The sequence below is a fragment of the Podarcis liolepis genome (assembly GCF_965112155.1).
Source record: "Podarcis liolepis genome assembly, chromosome: 2".
In the NCBI taxonomy this organism is placed as follows: Eukaryota; Metazoa; Chordata; class Lepidosauria; order Squamata; family Lacertidae; genus Podarcis; species Podarcis liolepis.
This window is the reverse complement of record NC_139555.1, coordinates 63,006,273-63,022,788: the sequence shown is the minus strand read 5'-3', so window position 1 is coordinate 63,022,788 and position 16,516 is coordinate 63,006,273. Positions and strand designations below refer to the sequence as shown.

Here is a 16,516-nt window from a genome sequence, read left to right as displayed (position 1 = left end):
GCACCAACGCAACTGGCCCTGCCCACATTTCCCATATTTAGATGCTCACTATGTCTCAAGACAAATTTTAAAAAATGTAGTAGAAACACCAACAATTGGGAAACACTTGCCTGCGAGTGCTCCAATTGGAGAACAGCCTTACCCAAAGGTGTCATGGGCTTTGAAGACACTCAAACTCAGAACGCAAGGGAGAAATGTGCTAAGAGGAAGGCACGCTTGGCACATCCACACTGTGATCAACTCCCACCCGGAAACCAATGTCCCCACTGTGGAAGGAGTGTGGATCCAGAATTGGCCTCCACAGTCACTTACGGAATCATTGTTAAAACCGTGTTTATGGAAGACAATCTTACTCGGCTACGAGTGATTGCCAAAGAAGAAGAAGAAGGATAGTGGCATATAAGTTTTCACACCGCTAGTGGCAAGTGTGGGTGGGGCCTGCATGCTGTGTAGAACTCTGAAGATCAGCAGTTGCACCATCAAGATGCCCACAGGTCCAGAAACCTTGAGAGGATTTCAAATACTTACATCTAAATCCATCTCCGGATATTTCCTTCCTTTGCTTTTCCCCAAGCACTTGGTTTTCCCTCCTTCCAGTAGTTGGCACCAGAATCCTTTTTTAGGATCAAACCTGCAAAGGCAAACCACAAAGACTGAACGACGTTACCCAAACTTCCCTCAGCTTCTTGCACTGCAGGCTGAATTTATATAGCCATTTTTACAAGTGCACCAAACTAGTTATCACTTATTTTAACATATGGAAACAATATCTTCCAAGTCCAATATAAGCCCCATTTTGCAAGGCAATGATTATGTGAAATTATCCCATTATCACTTTTGACATAGTAGTATTTCTGACTTGAGAAAACCTCCAAGGAGGCCTCAATAGCCAGGGGACAACACAGAGAGGTTTCTGTACTTTAATAGACAAAGCAAATATTAATGATACAGTATCAATGTTTTTTTTGGTTTTTTAAAAGCATTGGTGCAGGAGTTGTAGTTCTGCTTAAATTGTCTCTCTTCCTTAATTTAGATAATTTCTGAAAACTGAAAAACACACTAGCAGCAGTTGGTTATTTTTTAAAAGCATTTGCTGCCACTTGCGCTTACAAGTTTTGCTTATTTTTCTTTTCATATCAGCTATTATTTCAAATGACAATGCTATATATATATTGGGCAATGCAAAATACTGCTGAGCTAGGACCCTTCTCGAAATCCCTTCATCCAATGTGGTTTTCAAGCTACAACTACACACATTTGTGTATTAAGTGCTGGGTCTCAGATTAAGGAAAGAGAAATAAATTAGCACAAAGCTCTGCCACAGAGCGCCAGAAAAATCTGAGCAGCACAGGAAAATGCTGCATCTTCTGAATGTACTGCAATGAAGATTCAGGCAGAATACAAACCTTATTGTTACTGAAACAAGCGCAGAATTAATTTATTTCTCTCCTATCTGTAGCCACTGCAGGCCCCTGTATTCCTTAGAAAGGCAGGCTTGCAATGTTCCAGAGTCCTCTACCTCTGTAAAAGGGAATGTGGTCAACAACCCAGTTCTCCTAAAGTGGCCTCTCGAATCAATTCCTCAATAGCCAGGATCTATACAACAAAGTCTGTGCAAAGAAATCAATCCCAACAGGTAGAAAAGAATATTAAGGACCCAGACTGGCTCAAGGGGAAGAAATGCGAAGGACTCACGCTAGAGTTTTGTGGTAGTCTATGATGTTTGTCACTCCGAGAAATTTCTGGACTGTTTCCATCACTTTGGCTGGTTCTGTGCGTAGCAGCTTGCCATCCAGAACAAGAATCTGAAAGGAAAACGAGCCCTGTAAATTCAGCTCCTTGAGTTCAACTCTGTTTCAAAGCACAATCAAATCCACTCCAAAGTACAGAGCCTCAGAGCAACCAGAAGAGGTTTGTCCCCCAAGCACTGGTAAGGGAAGCAAAGCGGAAGACTGGAGTGACCTAGCTTCTCTCTTCGTTGGAGACTGATGGAAGCTGTGCATGGGTAACATGCAAATACATGTTGTTGATTACTATTTCTGTTCTACTCCTTTCCAAGGGCACAGGGCAGGTAACCCAGCCAGAAGGGTGGGGTATAAATAAAGTAGTAGTAGTAGTAGTAGTAGTAGTAGTAGTAGTAGTAGTAGTAATCATAAGTAGGCACACATATTTTGCACATCTGCACACAGAAATATTAAAGACTCGCACATTTTTGCTCAACCCTGGCTGCTGAATGCCAAAAGGGAAATAATTTAACAGGGAAATTATAAATGCAATATAAATATAATAGTAGTATAAAATATGCCAGTGTTCCTAGCAGTCCCAGGTTGATTTGAAGACCTAGGCCTCACATTCCATAGAGCGAGAGCCAGTTACTGCAATATACCAGGCAGCAACAATATGTCAATAGTGATGTGATTGGTGGTTTCCAGCACCAAACATCAGGGAGCTTGACAGGAGAAGTGTTAGGTGGTTAACACCCTAATGCACTCAAAACAGGAAGAGTAGATATCCTGCCTTTGGGCCTATGGCCCATTCCTAAATATATTTACACAAAAGCAAACCCATCTGGCCTAAACCCAACACTGATTTCAAAAGCCTTAAGCCTGCTTCTAAATCTGCATTGCCTTGGAGTTTGGCGAGGCTTACTTTCAGTGTAAATGAGCATAAGATTGCTATGAAGAGGGTGAGCACAGAATCACCACTTTTTCTCCCAGCACATGAAGTCTGCACAAGAACCTCTGCCTACGGAAAAGAGCTTTCAAATGCAGACCACAGCACAGGCTTTTCTGTGGCTCATTTGCATGGCTTTTTCTTTGACATGAAATCTTTAATGACTACAACATTGCCTGGAGGGGGCCTGGAGGACCTTCCTCACAGTCAAGAGCAGCATACTCATAACTATAAGCATATGCTTATGCGCACATATATAAGTTGCCAACAAGATGCAAACTTAAACTAGTCAGTATACAAAATCCCAAGTCTGCCGTTTCTTCTTCTTAAGTGCTTGGCATACCAAGCCAAAGAGGTCTTCTCATTTTATCATCTGCAGAAGGATTTTTGGACGAGCTCTCAACACATTCCTGTTAAATGGATTTCTTTTTATTGTCCAAGGAAATGCATGGAGGGGATTTGAGGGCAGGCAACTAGAATTTCCTACACACCCTCTGACATTTTTAATGGAGTAAGTATAATGGGCCAGATCAGCACAGGAAGTGCTTCTGCATAACTTCCATCTTTTGCTCTTTTACGATCAGCAGAGCAACCTGGGTGGGGGCCATGGGATAACTCTTTCCTTCCCCCATTATCAGCTGACCTCAGAGGGAGGAAGGACTGGTGCAGGATGGAGCCACATATCTGAGTTCAACTGGCTCCTCATTACAGTTTTTTAACCAGGACAGCATGGAAGTCAGCCTATGCTACAGAGCCTGCCGGTCAGACTTGGCTGAGTGTCTCCACAGACTTGGCTGAGTGTCAGGCCTAATGAGCACAGCAGCTACTTCCTGATGGTCTTGCTCCAGTCCCTGCCTCTCCACAACCATGGAGTTCCCTCTTCTCCAGGGCTTTTCCCAAGCATTCAGAGACTGTGTCTGCATGCAGCCTGTCACTGCTCCACCCGTTTCAGCCCTCTTTTGGTTCTGGGAGAGGGGAGCTTGTCATAGCAGAAGGGGGAGAGGGGAGACACCAGTCTGATTTATCTCTGCCTCTTGGCTTCCCTCCTCCCACTCGCCTGCTTCAGCTTCTGCCCAATTGACTTCTTCTCTTGACTTCTCTCTGCCACAGGCTGTCCTAGCTCACTGAACCCTGTTACCCCTACACCTCCTCTTCCCAGTCTTCTCCCCCTCTGCCCACTCATTGTTCTCCCACCACCTCTCCCTGGGCTCTGAGCTTTCTTCCCTTGGTGGTTCACCAGCTGGTTTCTCCCACCAGTCCCTTGCATCCAAACACTCCACGACAGTCTATGCAGAAGTGGTTTCTGAAACACTCCAGTTTCATACATTCTTGTCATGAAAGCCAAGGAGAATCCCTATGTGTTACAGCAACCACAGTCACTATATTTTGATAATATAGAGATTTAGAGTCTTTCCTACCTGGTTAGCATGGAAATTATTCAACCACCGTTCAATGTGGGTAGCATACCAGCCTGGTACTAGGCAACGATTCTGCAACGTCCGGAGCTTCTGAGAGGCCTCAAGCCCAGCTGTGATCACCTCGTGAAAGGTATACTTCAGGGCAACTGGGTCATCATGTGCTCGCTGATGCTTTTGTTTTGTTTTTTAAGCAGACAGCATTTTAGTTTTACCAAAAGAAAAAAAAAGAAGAAAAAGCCACAGAGGCTCTAGTCAGAACACCTCATTTCAAATAAGAAATCCTTTAACAGCCCTGTCACACTCCAGTGCCAATGCAAGCAGAGGAATAAGCAGCGTTAGGGTAAGAGAAGATATCATACTCTCCATAAGGGGGCTTCTTGCAAGGGGAATCTTTAAGACACAAGAGCGTATCTCTGACCCAATATTGCCTGTAGGGTGCAGTACATGAAGAAGACAAGGAAAACTGAGTACTGTAACTTCTTAATTTGTCTCTGAAATGAGATGCACTAATCTTCACGATGTTGATGGACACAATAAAGTTTTGGGGTTATTGGGAGGAGCACCTGTGAAGTCTAAAGTCCCTTCCAGGTGATCTGTTTATTGAACATTTATCTTGATTTGTTTGTGGGGAGATAAGACAATGTTGCACCAAGCAAGTGTTATCCAGTGCGTCTCCCAAACACTTTCCAAAAATGTCAAAGGGATGGGGAGCGGGATCGTTGTACTACAGCTAGAAATCAACTTTATTTGTTCAACCTGGATTTTCTGGTATGTGATGGAATCGAACCCCAAAATAGCAAAAGTCCAGCACTCTACCTAATATATGAGTTACTCCCAAAAAATAAATTTCAGTGAGGACTGAAAAAGTCTACAAACAGATATAAATTAAAATAACTCTAATAATTCACCTGAACTTCCCATACAAATCTGCCATTGGTAATTTTATGAAGTTGTTTTAAAATGCTGTTTTGGATGTGGCAACCAGATACACACACTTTTAAGAGTGCATCATATGCAGGACAACTTGTGTGCACAAGTTTCATTAAAAAAACAAACCCCTAATGTCAACAATCTAAATCAATGCAAAACACTGTTCTGTCCTGAACAGGATACGGCAGATATTTTTCCTGCCAGTTAGAAATTTATGTACAACTTAACTCCAGCCCAACTATTCAATACCGTAGCCAAACTCAAAAATATAGGACAGAGGGGATGGGAAAGAGCAGCTTACCTGGTACCAAGAGTAGGCCCGATCTGCTGGATTAATGAGGATGGTGATTATTTTAGCCTTCGAAAGCAGTGCAGCTGCCCGCCTGGGTGCTACCTCTGAGTCAAAGTAATTGGCACTCTTCTCAAAGTAGAAGTCAGAAGTGGTGTTGGAAGGGATGGGGAAAAACTCCATATACCTTTAAAAAAAATGTCAGTGGCAGAAAGGGAGTGATAGATGGCATTTGATAAAGGCAGGACAGAAATGGTTTCAGCCAACTGTTCTAAAGGTAAAAGATAAAGGACCCCTGAACGCTTAAGTCCAGTCAAACGCAACTATGGGGTTGTAGCACTCATCTCGCTTTTAGACTGAGGGGGCTGGTGTTTGTCCACAGACAGCTTTCTGGGTCATGTGGCCAGCATGACTAAACTGCTTCTGGCACAATGGGACACCATGACAAGTGTTGTTTACCTTCCTACTTCCATGGTACCTATTGATCTATTTGCATTTGTTTTCGAACTGCTAGGTTGGCAGGAGTTGGGACAGAGCAACAGGAGCTCACCCCGTCATAGGAATTTGAAGCGCCAACCTTCTGATTTGCAAGCCTGACATTGCTAACTGTTCTACAAGGTCCTTTAAAAAAAAATAGAGGAAGTACTAGGACATACCAAAAGTTTCCCTGTTTTCAGAGATATTCCAGACCAAGACCAAATCTATCAAGCCAAACTAATGCACATGTGGAATATCATCCATTTTAAAACATCTGGCTCATTACTGTTTATGTGAACAATTATTGTACAATTAGAGATGTGCTCTTCTAGATCAAAGGATTATCAGACTGAGATTTAATACATTTATAGAGAAGGCTAACACTCATTCAACTGCAGTTTTAACTACCACAGATTGCCAGGACAGGGTGGGGGTTCTCAATTGTTGACTACCGTGCCGGTCATGCAACAGACAGCAAAGAAGAGGGGTTGCGAGGTGTGTGCAAAACACATTAGACACAGTGTACTTTTCTTTTGTGGTTTCTCACAGCATAACCCAGCCGAATAAAACATGCTTACAGAGCAGAAATCACTGATGCTTGCTCTGAGTGTGGAGAGTGCATCAAACATGCACACCCAGTTCTGCATTTCATGCTTACTTGGATGATCTGCAAACAAAGCAGTGTAGCTTAGCGTATTCTTGCTGCCACAAAACAATAATAATTTAAAAAACTGCCTACTTCTTCCACACATGCTAGGCATCTGTCCTTTCAGAGCCCCCGTCAGCTGAGCAGACTGCCAACATGAGCCTAGGAAGCTTCCCTACACTGAGTAAGACCACTGGGACTTTGTTTTTGGGTGGGCAAACAGGTGGTCAGCACCCCAGCAATCCCGCTTAGGAAGCTGCCTTATACCTCGCCAGCCTACAGTAGAAAGTACTGTTTATGTATGCAGCGACAGCGGCAAGAATGTTATTTGCCCAGGGATGGAAAGAAGAAGGTGCCCCATCGAAAGAAGAATGGATAATGAAGATGATGGACTATGCGGAGATGGCAAGGCTGACCAGGAAGATCAGGCACCAAGAGGATAACAAATTTAATAGAGAACGGCATAACTTTATAGAATATATTAAAGAACACTGTAAAAATCTAAAAACGTTAGCAGGATCGACATAGCACTTGTAATTTAACATGACAAAGGGTAAAAATGAAGTATAATAATTTGGATAAATGCAATTAGATGCAGTTAAAAAAGGAAGATAACTTTTGGAAGTCATGGAAGGGATGGGGGGGAAGTCCAGGGGTTCAGTGAACCCCATAAAGGTACTGATATGGATTAGTGTGCGTGTATATATAAAAAATTATTTTTTTCTTTTTGAAAATTTGAAAATAAAAATTACACACACACACACACACCCTGTCATCCTATTGGCTCATTTAGCTCAGTATCGTCTACACCAGCCTTTCTCAACCTTGAGTTCCTTGATGTTGTTGGACTACAAGTCCCATCATTCCTAGCCAGCATGGCCAGTGATCATGGGCGTTGTAGTTCATGAATGTCAGGGGACCCAAGGTTGAGAAAGACTGGTCTACACAGACTGGTAGCAGCAGCTCGCCAGTTTGGAGCAGGACTCCTTCCCAGCCCTACCTGGATACTGAACCATGGATTGAACCTCAAATCGCCTGCATGAAAGGAGATGCTCCGCCATGGACTCTCCCCAAAAGGCTTCCGCTTCCATACTGCTGATGTTGCAAGCCACCCTTGTAAGCCCAAAATGCAGCTCGCCACCCTCCCAGCACTGGGGCCGAAACCTACCAGTCAATGCCTTTGTGGTAATTATGCCCATTGAAGAACTGGATCTCCTCAAAGGTCTCCGAGCTCGGATAATTACTGCTCAGGTCAGGATGCATCCCCAGAAACAGGTAGAGAGCTGTGGTACCTTTTCACAGAAGGGGAAAGAAAACAGAGCTGAAAACTTGTTTCCCCACCAAGCATCTGCCAGATGTTTGCTCTCCAGCTTGTGTGACCTTCTTGGATCTCCAAGCACCGGCAGGTTTAATATATTTATTCCCCAGGACGGGTGCTGCAAGTTCACCAGGTGCTCCTAAATCCTTTCCGTCTCCTATCTCTCAATACACAAATGTTGTTTCTCACACCAAAGAATAGCTAAAGACGAGACAATGGCAGGCTTGCATGCATCGCTAAGCCATGGTTAATGCAAAACAAGTTTTATTTTAAAGAAAACAAAATTCCACTGCTAATGGGTGCAATTTGTTTGTTGTTCATAAATCACGGTTAAGCCACTGGGGGTGGGTTCACGTGATCAAATGAACCATGACTTAATAAACCACAGCTTAGCGCTGCATTTGAACCAGTTCAATATGATGTTAGAAACATAGGAAGCCTCTCAGCTCCAGTGGCATAGCGTGGGGGTGTAGGGGGGGCTGGCCGCACCGGGCGCAACATCGGGGGGGGGCACTCGCACTCGCAACTCTCTGCCCCCTGCTAAAATCCATGGGTTAGGGGGCGCAAATTAGTTGCCTTGCCCCGGGTGCTGACAACCCACGCTACGCCACTGCTTAGCTCTATTGGAAGACACCGAGGATCAAACCTGGGATCGTCTGTATGTAAAATGGATGCTCTGCCACAAAGCTACAGCCATCCCCTGTCAAGGTATAGTCCTGAGCTAACTTCAGGGCATGCAATGCACTTTTACACCCAAGGAGCCCTTCAAAAATCCTGTGTTGGAAAATCCTACCTATTACTGCATACCGAGGGGTTTCACCTCAGCTATGAGTGGTTGAAAAGGCACTGGGGGAAAGTACTGGCGTGCAGGAAGGGGAATCTTACATTAGTCTCAGATCGCAGCAAAACAAAAATGCGGCATCTGCACAAAGTTTGTGAAGAAAAGCAAACAAATGATGAGAGCGTCGTATGATGGGCTGGCCTATATGCTGTGAAGTTAAAATAAGCTGGAGCTGCAACAAAATGCTGCCCTGTGGATTGCTCTCTACTCAGGAGTCCAGCCACTCCACTCCAATCCCCCTCTCCCACTTTTTTGCCTTACCAGAAACATGCCATGGCCTCCTTGCATGCTATATACAGTGTTTCTTAAACACTTACCATTGGTCCTACTAACTAGGGATGATGGAAACAACAGCTGAGAAACACTGCTGTAAGACTTCAGCAAACTTTGGGATTCCTCCAAGCCGTGTGTGTGTGTGTGCGCGCGCGCGCGCGCCATGTTAGTGGCAGGTGTGTTCAAATCACACAGTGTAGATCAACGTGCTACAGCAGCAGGAGGGACTTCTTCAATCCCCAAACTACGTTACGTCTTGGGGAACCTTCCACTGGCAGCTTACCAGTGGACAGTTAGGATGCTCACCTTTCTCCAGTGAGCAAGGTTCCTGACAGGCAAAAGTCAGGGGTTCTCCCCCCCACACAGACACACCCTTCAGTCCAACAGCCAGGCGAGCAAGAGGCATAATAATGACAGTTCAAGGACACACCAGGGGAAAGAGCTCAGGGAGGGTGTGGAGCAGAGCTGGCAAAAAAAGAACAGCCTGAGCGAGAGTACCAAGGGCAAAATAGAGAGGCTGAGGTTCACCGTCCCTGGGTTAGAGCTCACCTGTCTTCTGAGGACCAATTATTAGCAGCTTGGGGAACCGGTCACAGGTCTTCTCTTTGGACCAAATGTCCTTGTGGCGTTTGTCCTCACAGGGATCCTGAAACATGGGAACGTGTTGGGATCAAACAAGTGGGAAATTGAGGCCTACAATCCGTTCTTACTGGAGAAGGTCCCTCAAAAGCCAGCAATGAGTTGTGTCCATTGCAGCCAGCAGGGAAAGGATGCACTGTCTTCTCAGCAAGCATGCTAGGCCTGCTTCATACCTGGCACTCCAAGGTCACGTCTAAGTATTGTGGATTCGCATCTTACAAGCGGAAGAAAACTTTCACACAGCGCTCTGCTCACCTCTAAAGGCAGCATAATGATGGGTAAATCAAACCATGAGAAACAGATCATATCACACTTGTAGTTTTCAGATCTAGGACCAGATTGGTGTGATGTGCACTGTTTCGAGAGAGAGAGAGAGAAGAATGCAGCAACAAATAGGCACGTCGTACGAATATTGCTGCACATGCACAACTACTATCTATTCCAAAGATGTTTCGTGTTCATAATTGTTGGACCGGCTGTTGATTCAGATAGAGAGTCTCTACGGAGCTTTGGTTTCAAAAGAAACAAGCCAATCAAACAGAAAGAACACTGAGTGTGTTTACTTGAATGCCTTTAGCTAGGAAGGCCTGGAAAGGCAGCTGACCCATACCTGCCATAGAGGGTCTTTCTCCTCTGAGAATATCTGGAAATACTTCTGTGCCAGCTGCACAGGTGGCAGTGTCTGCAACTTCAAGTTAGTCCAGGAGTTGAGGAAGCGGACCAGGTGTCTAAAGGTGTATAAACCCAGGCGGTCGTTTCCATAATTGGAGAGGTGAGTCATGAAGATACTGATCTTTGGGGCGGGGGGAGGTGGGGGGGGGAGAAAGGATAGCACAGGAGACAAGGAAATTAATTGGCGTGGTTAGTCAAAACGATATTGTGCCACCTTGGCTTTCAACCCATGGTTTGTTTTGGAGAGAAACAATGTGGCTGGCATGAGCAGCCAGACCATGGTGTTCACCAGAAGCAGCAAAAGGGGGTGGGGAGAGAGATTGAACATAAGGATACAGGAAGAACCCTACTGGATCAGGCCAAAGGCCCTTCTAGTCCTTCATCCTGTTTTCACAGTGGCCAACCAGATGTCTATGGGAAGCCCAAAAGCAAGACCTGTGCTCTCCCCACCTGTGATTCTCAGCAATCAGAAGCCCTCGCCATTTCAGCAATGTGCACCAGCGCACTGGCACTGCTTGTTCACAATAAACCATAATGTTTTAGGGCTCATACACAACTTCCACTGCTGCTGCATTTAGAAAGCGCAGGTCCAAGCAGTTTTCTGCCTTACCCACACTTTCTAGGCACATATCCAAGCGGCTTTCCCCTTGCCCCGCTTCTTTCCAAGGGAAAGCCTGCTCTTTAGGGATAGATCGTAACAAATGGCAATCCTGGGGAAACCTGAATTGCTGTTGGCTCTGATTGAGTGCTAAAGAGCGGGTTTCCCCAGGAGGACAAGAGGAAGTGTGGAAAGTCCTTAGTGTGACATGCAAAGCAGGCCGTATTGTGCCACAAAGAAAGAGGAATAGTGAAAAATTGTGCACCATTTGCACATGCATAAATTTGAGGACTTGCTTAGCAGGACACTCTGAATTAATTGTTTGGCAACTTAAGTGTCTTCTTTCCTAGTCACTGGTCAATCAACCAGAAATAAACTTATATCCGACCCACAGATCAACAGAAACAAATTCATCCGCCAAATTTATTCATGGCCCAGAAAACTCAGCAAATGACCCAGCCTAACCCACAGACCTTCCCCAACAAACGTCCTATCTCATGACAAGACAGAAATTAACAACAAGATAACTAAGCAAACGCAAAGGGAGCAAGGGTCAGTGGGAACAGAAGCAGCCCTAGAAATCTGGAGAGAAAACCAGATTTGAGGCATTTCCCCTCTCTGAACAGATAGCCTGGAAGAGATAGCAGCTTTAGTAGACTTCCAGACTACTTCAAAATGTTGGATCACATGCATTTTCTAGGATCATAAGAGGCAAAAAGACATTCATTTCAAACTGCAGGCAAACTCCTAAAGCTATGCAATTTCCTCACTTCAAATCCGATGGCCCTGGATTCCTGCATCAAGACCTTCTCAAGCAATTTTATACAGCAGAGAAATTGTGTGTCTCACATAACTATAGAAATCTCCCATGCAATCTTCTAAAATCTGGGACACCATGCTTATGCACAAGCCTACTTAGCAAGTGAAGCAAGCAACGGATCTCAGCTTTTAAAGAGATGCTATGGGGCCCAGGATGTGGTTTCCATTTACCAAACAATGCTCCAAACAAATACAAATGCATTTCTCTGTCACTATGATTTTGGCTACATAGCTTAAAAATCCAAACTCTCTCAGAAGCTTCTTCTTCTTCTTTTAAATTTTATTTATCATTTTGAAATTTAAAAATTTGCACAATGACATTTTACCAAAATACAAACCATACATAATAATAATAATTTAATACTGCATCATCAACTTCCCTTCCCCCACTTCCATAGTTCGTTTATTAACCCTTTACCACTGCATATTCCAATGATTCCGTACTCTCTCTTTTTCAGTTTTATTTCAGTAAACTTCATACTGCTGAATTTATTCTAGCCCTGCTAATGCTTTTTTTGGGGGGGGGGAGTGTAATATTTTTTATTTGATTTTGCAAGTATAAAATTACAACAATACCAAATGCATATCCATATTTAGAGATTACTCCGAATCTCTAGACTTCCCACCTTCCCTTCCATGGGTCCTATTGTCAACCTTTTCAAAGCCTGCTAACATTGTAATCTGTTTACAGTGATTTTTCTAATATTCTGCAAATCTTTTCCTTAAAAGTTCTTTCATCCTGGTCAGCAGCTTCTTCTCAGGCTGCTTTACCACCACCCAAACTCACCCAGAAAGCACCAAGGTCTGTCACTCGGGGAGTTACCTTTTCCCCTTTTTCTCAGTGATCTTGTTGCCTTCCTTCTATTTGGTGCTTGTGGTTTTAAACTTTATTTCAAAATACCGAAGAAGAAGAAGAAGAAGAAGAAGAAGAAGAAGAAGAAGAAGAAGAAGAAGAGGTTCTACACACTGCAATTAGACCTTCTATTGTTCATCAAAGCAGCACTTACAGGGTTAAGTAGCACGGTCAGAAAAAGCTCGCCTCCGTTGATGATCTTATCCAGTTCATTGGACCCACCAGGGTATTCATTATAGAATATGGTATGTGTGAACAAGCCGCATGTTTGCCGTGGGAGAACCTGGAAAGAAGCAGAAAGAAAACATATAGCAAGTTTTTGAAAAGGAGAAAGAGAATCAGCCCGTTCCAGTGCTCCTTATAAATTCTGAGCAGATGGTGCAAGAGGTCCTCACTGTCCCTTTAGGAAACAAATACACAGGTTGCCTGCACTTAAGTTAGTGGAGCCCCTTAAACAATATGGAGAGTTTGAGCTTATTCACGTACTGGAGAGAGGGTGAAGCAAGAAAGATAAGCAAAGGCCCTTCCTACTTACCATGATTCCATTGTGGATGAAGCCTCGTCTGAAGCGGGCTGGTTTGAGGTGAGGGTACTCTTCCGTGCTGGTGACTCGGATCCCCCACACTTGTTTCCAGGCCTCATACAATTGCACATGGACTGGGTACACCCCTGAATGATGAGGTGCCACTGCATAGCCCATATCAGTGGGGATGCCGTGCTCCTAAGAGGAGAGAGAGAGAGAGAGAGAGGTCATAACTGTATTAGCAGGAGTAATCAGTGGACTTTCAATGAAAGGCTCCCACCGCAAGTGAATGGAATCCAGCCTTTAAGGGCTTTTTTAAAAGAAGATCTTATTACCTCCCCTCCCCACTGCAGTCTATATCATCCCAAAGTGGCAGAGATGTCAGCATCCTATTTCGGGGGACTGGGAAAGACGGTTCAAGGTGTAAATTCTGTGAGATACAGGAGAGAGTAGCGAATGGGTCCGACAACTGTTAACACCAAGTCCCCACTCAACTTATCACACAGATGATATGGCCAACATGCGTAGCCTTATAGCAAGTTTTGCCAGCAAGGCTTTTACATGCTCCAGTGACCCTAGCACAAGGCTGGGTCCTCTCCAGCAGATGCAAGAAGGATAACTGGAGAACAAAACCTGGAACATTACATTTCAGCCCTGTTTTACAGGCAACAGGCATTCCGTGTTAAGTCTGAGCAACTCTCCCATGGGGACACAGAGAAGCCTATAGTGGCACATTTTATGAAGTCACAGCTTACACAACACTAGAGAACACAGACTGCCACCCAAGAGTTATCCAGCACAGCTTCCGTGTTTCATTGTTTTAAGAAAGATCTTCTGCGAGATTTTATGGCTATGTTTAAGTTTCTCCCCTTTTCCCAGGTTCTTTTCATTTGTTCATGTAATCGCAAAGGAGCAACCTGCAAATTCTTTTTCTGTGTGTATGATGCGCCAAAGGGCATCTTTGGCAAAACTCCTTAAAAAAAAGGATTAATGATTTAATCTTTTAGTTCTCTTCTCCCTTGAGTGGGCTTGTTCAAGCCGACTCTCTGTTGTGCTGAAAGAGTAACAAAGAGAAGTGAGCTGTGCATCCCACAAATGGCACTATCAAGAACTGGTTGCTTGGCAGCACCCATCTTTTGAAAAGGTCAGATAAAGAACTGTACTGAAAGGTGTTGGACGCTATCTGACACCTGGAACCAAGAGGGTGAATGAATAAATAAAAACCTATTTGCAACAGGATGAAGAACCGGCTTGTAACAAAACTGTGGGGTTGGGTGTAATGAAGGAATTTTCAAGAATTCCTCAGATAAAAGAAGTTAGCACATCAACTGAAAAGTTGGGTAGAAAGGAAACAAACAAATTTTATGCCGTTCTTGAAAACTGGTAAAAGGTACCCCTGACTATTAGGTCCAGTCGTGGACGACTCTGGGGTTGTGGCGCTCATCTTGCTTTACTGGCCGAGGGAGCCGACGTACAGCTTCAGGGTCATGTGGCCAGCATGACTAAGCAGCTTCTGGCAAACTAGAGCAGCACACGAAAATGCCGTTTACCTTCCCGCCGGAGTGGTACCTATTTATCTACTTGCACTTTGACATGCTTTCAAACTGCTAGGTTGGCAGGAGCAGGGACCGAGCAACAGGAGCTCACCCCGTCACGGGGATTTGAACCGCCGACCTTCTGATCGGCAAGCCCTAGGCTCTGTGGTTTAACCCACAGCGCCACCCGCGTCCCTGGAGCAAAGCAGGATTACCAGGGTCACTATTTGTCCCTGTGCCAGAGAATGGTATGTGCTCAAGGTTAGAGAGGCTGAGATTCCACACTCAGCATAACCATCGGTTTGCTCTCCTGGACATTTCCGTTTTGAATAGCTATTTGATAACAAAATATGAAGGTGGATTTTAGCTTTAAGAAAAGAGGCTCATGGGCACTAGTTGTGAAAGACTAGCATCACAGAAGGAGTACATTTCTGTAGGAAGGGATCACAGGAACCAAGATCCCCCTTCCAGAAAGAGATAGGAAATGGTGGGATTACAGATCAGTGGTTGAACATAAGAAGACAACAAGAGAGGAGAGGAGGAAAGCAGGCCATGCTTTCTTCCTGGAGGTCCAATTCATTATCATGCTATGAAGGGTGCAATACCTCAGACCGACAATACAGTAGGAGAAGCTGGTTCTATAAGACCCCTGGGGAGACTTGAATGTTGGGATGTTTTTACACACACCACACTCCTTGCATAAATAGTAGACAGGAGCCCAAAAAATGGTTGTTCTGTTTTCTGCAGCAGCCGACGAGACATTTTAAGAATGCTGTGCTGATGGAACGCATTATGGCAATGTCCTAGCAGTGCTAGGTTTTCATTTTGCAATTGCAAACTCATCATTCTGAACAATAAACAAATGATCGACTGGTGCCTTCCTTCCGTCTTTTGAGGAACAACCCGCTTTTTGTTTTGCCCCAGCCTTCTGCTTCTGTCCCCAGAAAGCGTCTTACTTACAACTGCAAATTTCTTGTTCATGGTCATTTGGTCAGCCAGCACAGATTGGTTATGGAAGAGGTGAGGCTGCATGTGACTCCACATGTGGGGGAACCACCAAAACTCCTTCACGTACGAGAGCAGCAGGTCATCTCCTTCGTCTTCCGCGTCCGTACCTGACAGACCCAAACCACTAGTGTCACGACTAAAAACTGAAGACATGCAATGGAATGCCATTCCTCCCACAAGCTCAAACCAACCATGTGCTTTTTCCAGTAGAACACGAAAACATCATTAACCACCCTGCACACAACACACAGACTGATCAAGCCTTGGACCTCCAGGGGCAAAAATAAGAAAGAGAAGGGAAGGGAAGCTTTCCTGGTGAATCTGATCCACAAAGCTATCATCACCTACCAGGCAGATCCTCTAGCCTAGCCCTCAACACAAAAGACCTGAGAGCCCAGATAAGGTAATGCACACACTCCAAAAATCCTTCTTACCTGTGTGGAAGAATTTCCCTGAGTAACCCAGATTGAAGGTGAAGTTGGGGATATGGGTGCGCAGTTCATTCTGGGTGTCAAAGAGAGCCTACAGAGTGGGATGAAAAGCAACATTTAAAACCATAGCCTATTCGCTTTAGAAAGCTGGGGGAATAGAAGTTCCAGCTTCCGGAGACGCGAGGAAGAGAAAGAGAAGGAGCTGCAGCATGGTGTCTTCTCACATGGCATAGGCCTTTTTTTTTTTTTTTTTTTTACATTATCCCAGCAGTGGTGGGGGAGGGAGCACAGTGAATAAGCTTCCACCCCACCAGTATAAATGCAAGGAGGCATTAGTACCAGTTCAAAACATCGGTTTTCCTCACATGCCCTTATATATACACATTTCAGTCATTAACATGCAAGCTGCAATATCACTCTTACCAGGAAGGTGCAGCTTACATTTTCCGCAGCCTCCTAGACCTCAAAGGTCACCATCTGCTAATAACCCAGTTTTGGGACTCCCACAACACCTTTGCCACCATAAGCAAGCACTTGATAGTTCACGTGAGCAAATAGTATAGTGGCTAGATT

General features: G+C 44.6%; 1 protein-coding gene across 3 annotated transcripts in view; it reads right to left on the bottom strand.

Annotated features, from left to right (window-relative positions):
* Positions 1-16,516, bottom strand: part of NDST1 (N-deacetylase and N-sulfotransferase 1) — a 91,727-nt gene that overhangs the window by 5,678 nt on the left and 69,533 nt on the right. For all 3 annotated transcript variants that reach the window (XM_083488350.1, XM_083488351.1, XM_083488352.1), the window contains exons 4-14: positions 15,947-16,034; positions 15,465-15,619; positions 12,982-13,167; positions 12,601-12,729; positions 10,115-10,297; positions 9,415-9,511; positions 7,602-7,725; positions 5,323-5,497; positions 4,092-4,262; positions 1,696-1,805; positions 529-631 (exon numbers count right to left, since the gene is read on the bottom strand). In XM_083488350.1, the coding sequence (XP_083344476.1) occupies positions 529-631; positions 1,696-1,805; positions 4,092-4,262; positions 5,323-5,497; positions 7,602-7,725; positions 9,415-9,511; positions 10,115-10,297; positions 12,601-12,729; positions 12,982-13,167; positions 15,465-15,619; positions 15,947-16,034 (1,521 nt within the window). The remainder of the gene's footprint in view (positions 1-528; positions 632-1,695; positions 1,806-4,091; positions 4,263-5,322; positions 5,498-7,601; positions 7,726-9,414; positions 9,512-10,114; positions 10,298-12,600; positions 12,730-12,981; positions 13,168-15,464; positions 15,620-15,946; positions 16,035-16,516) is intronic.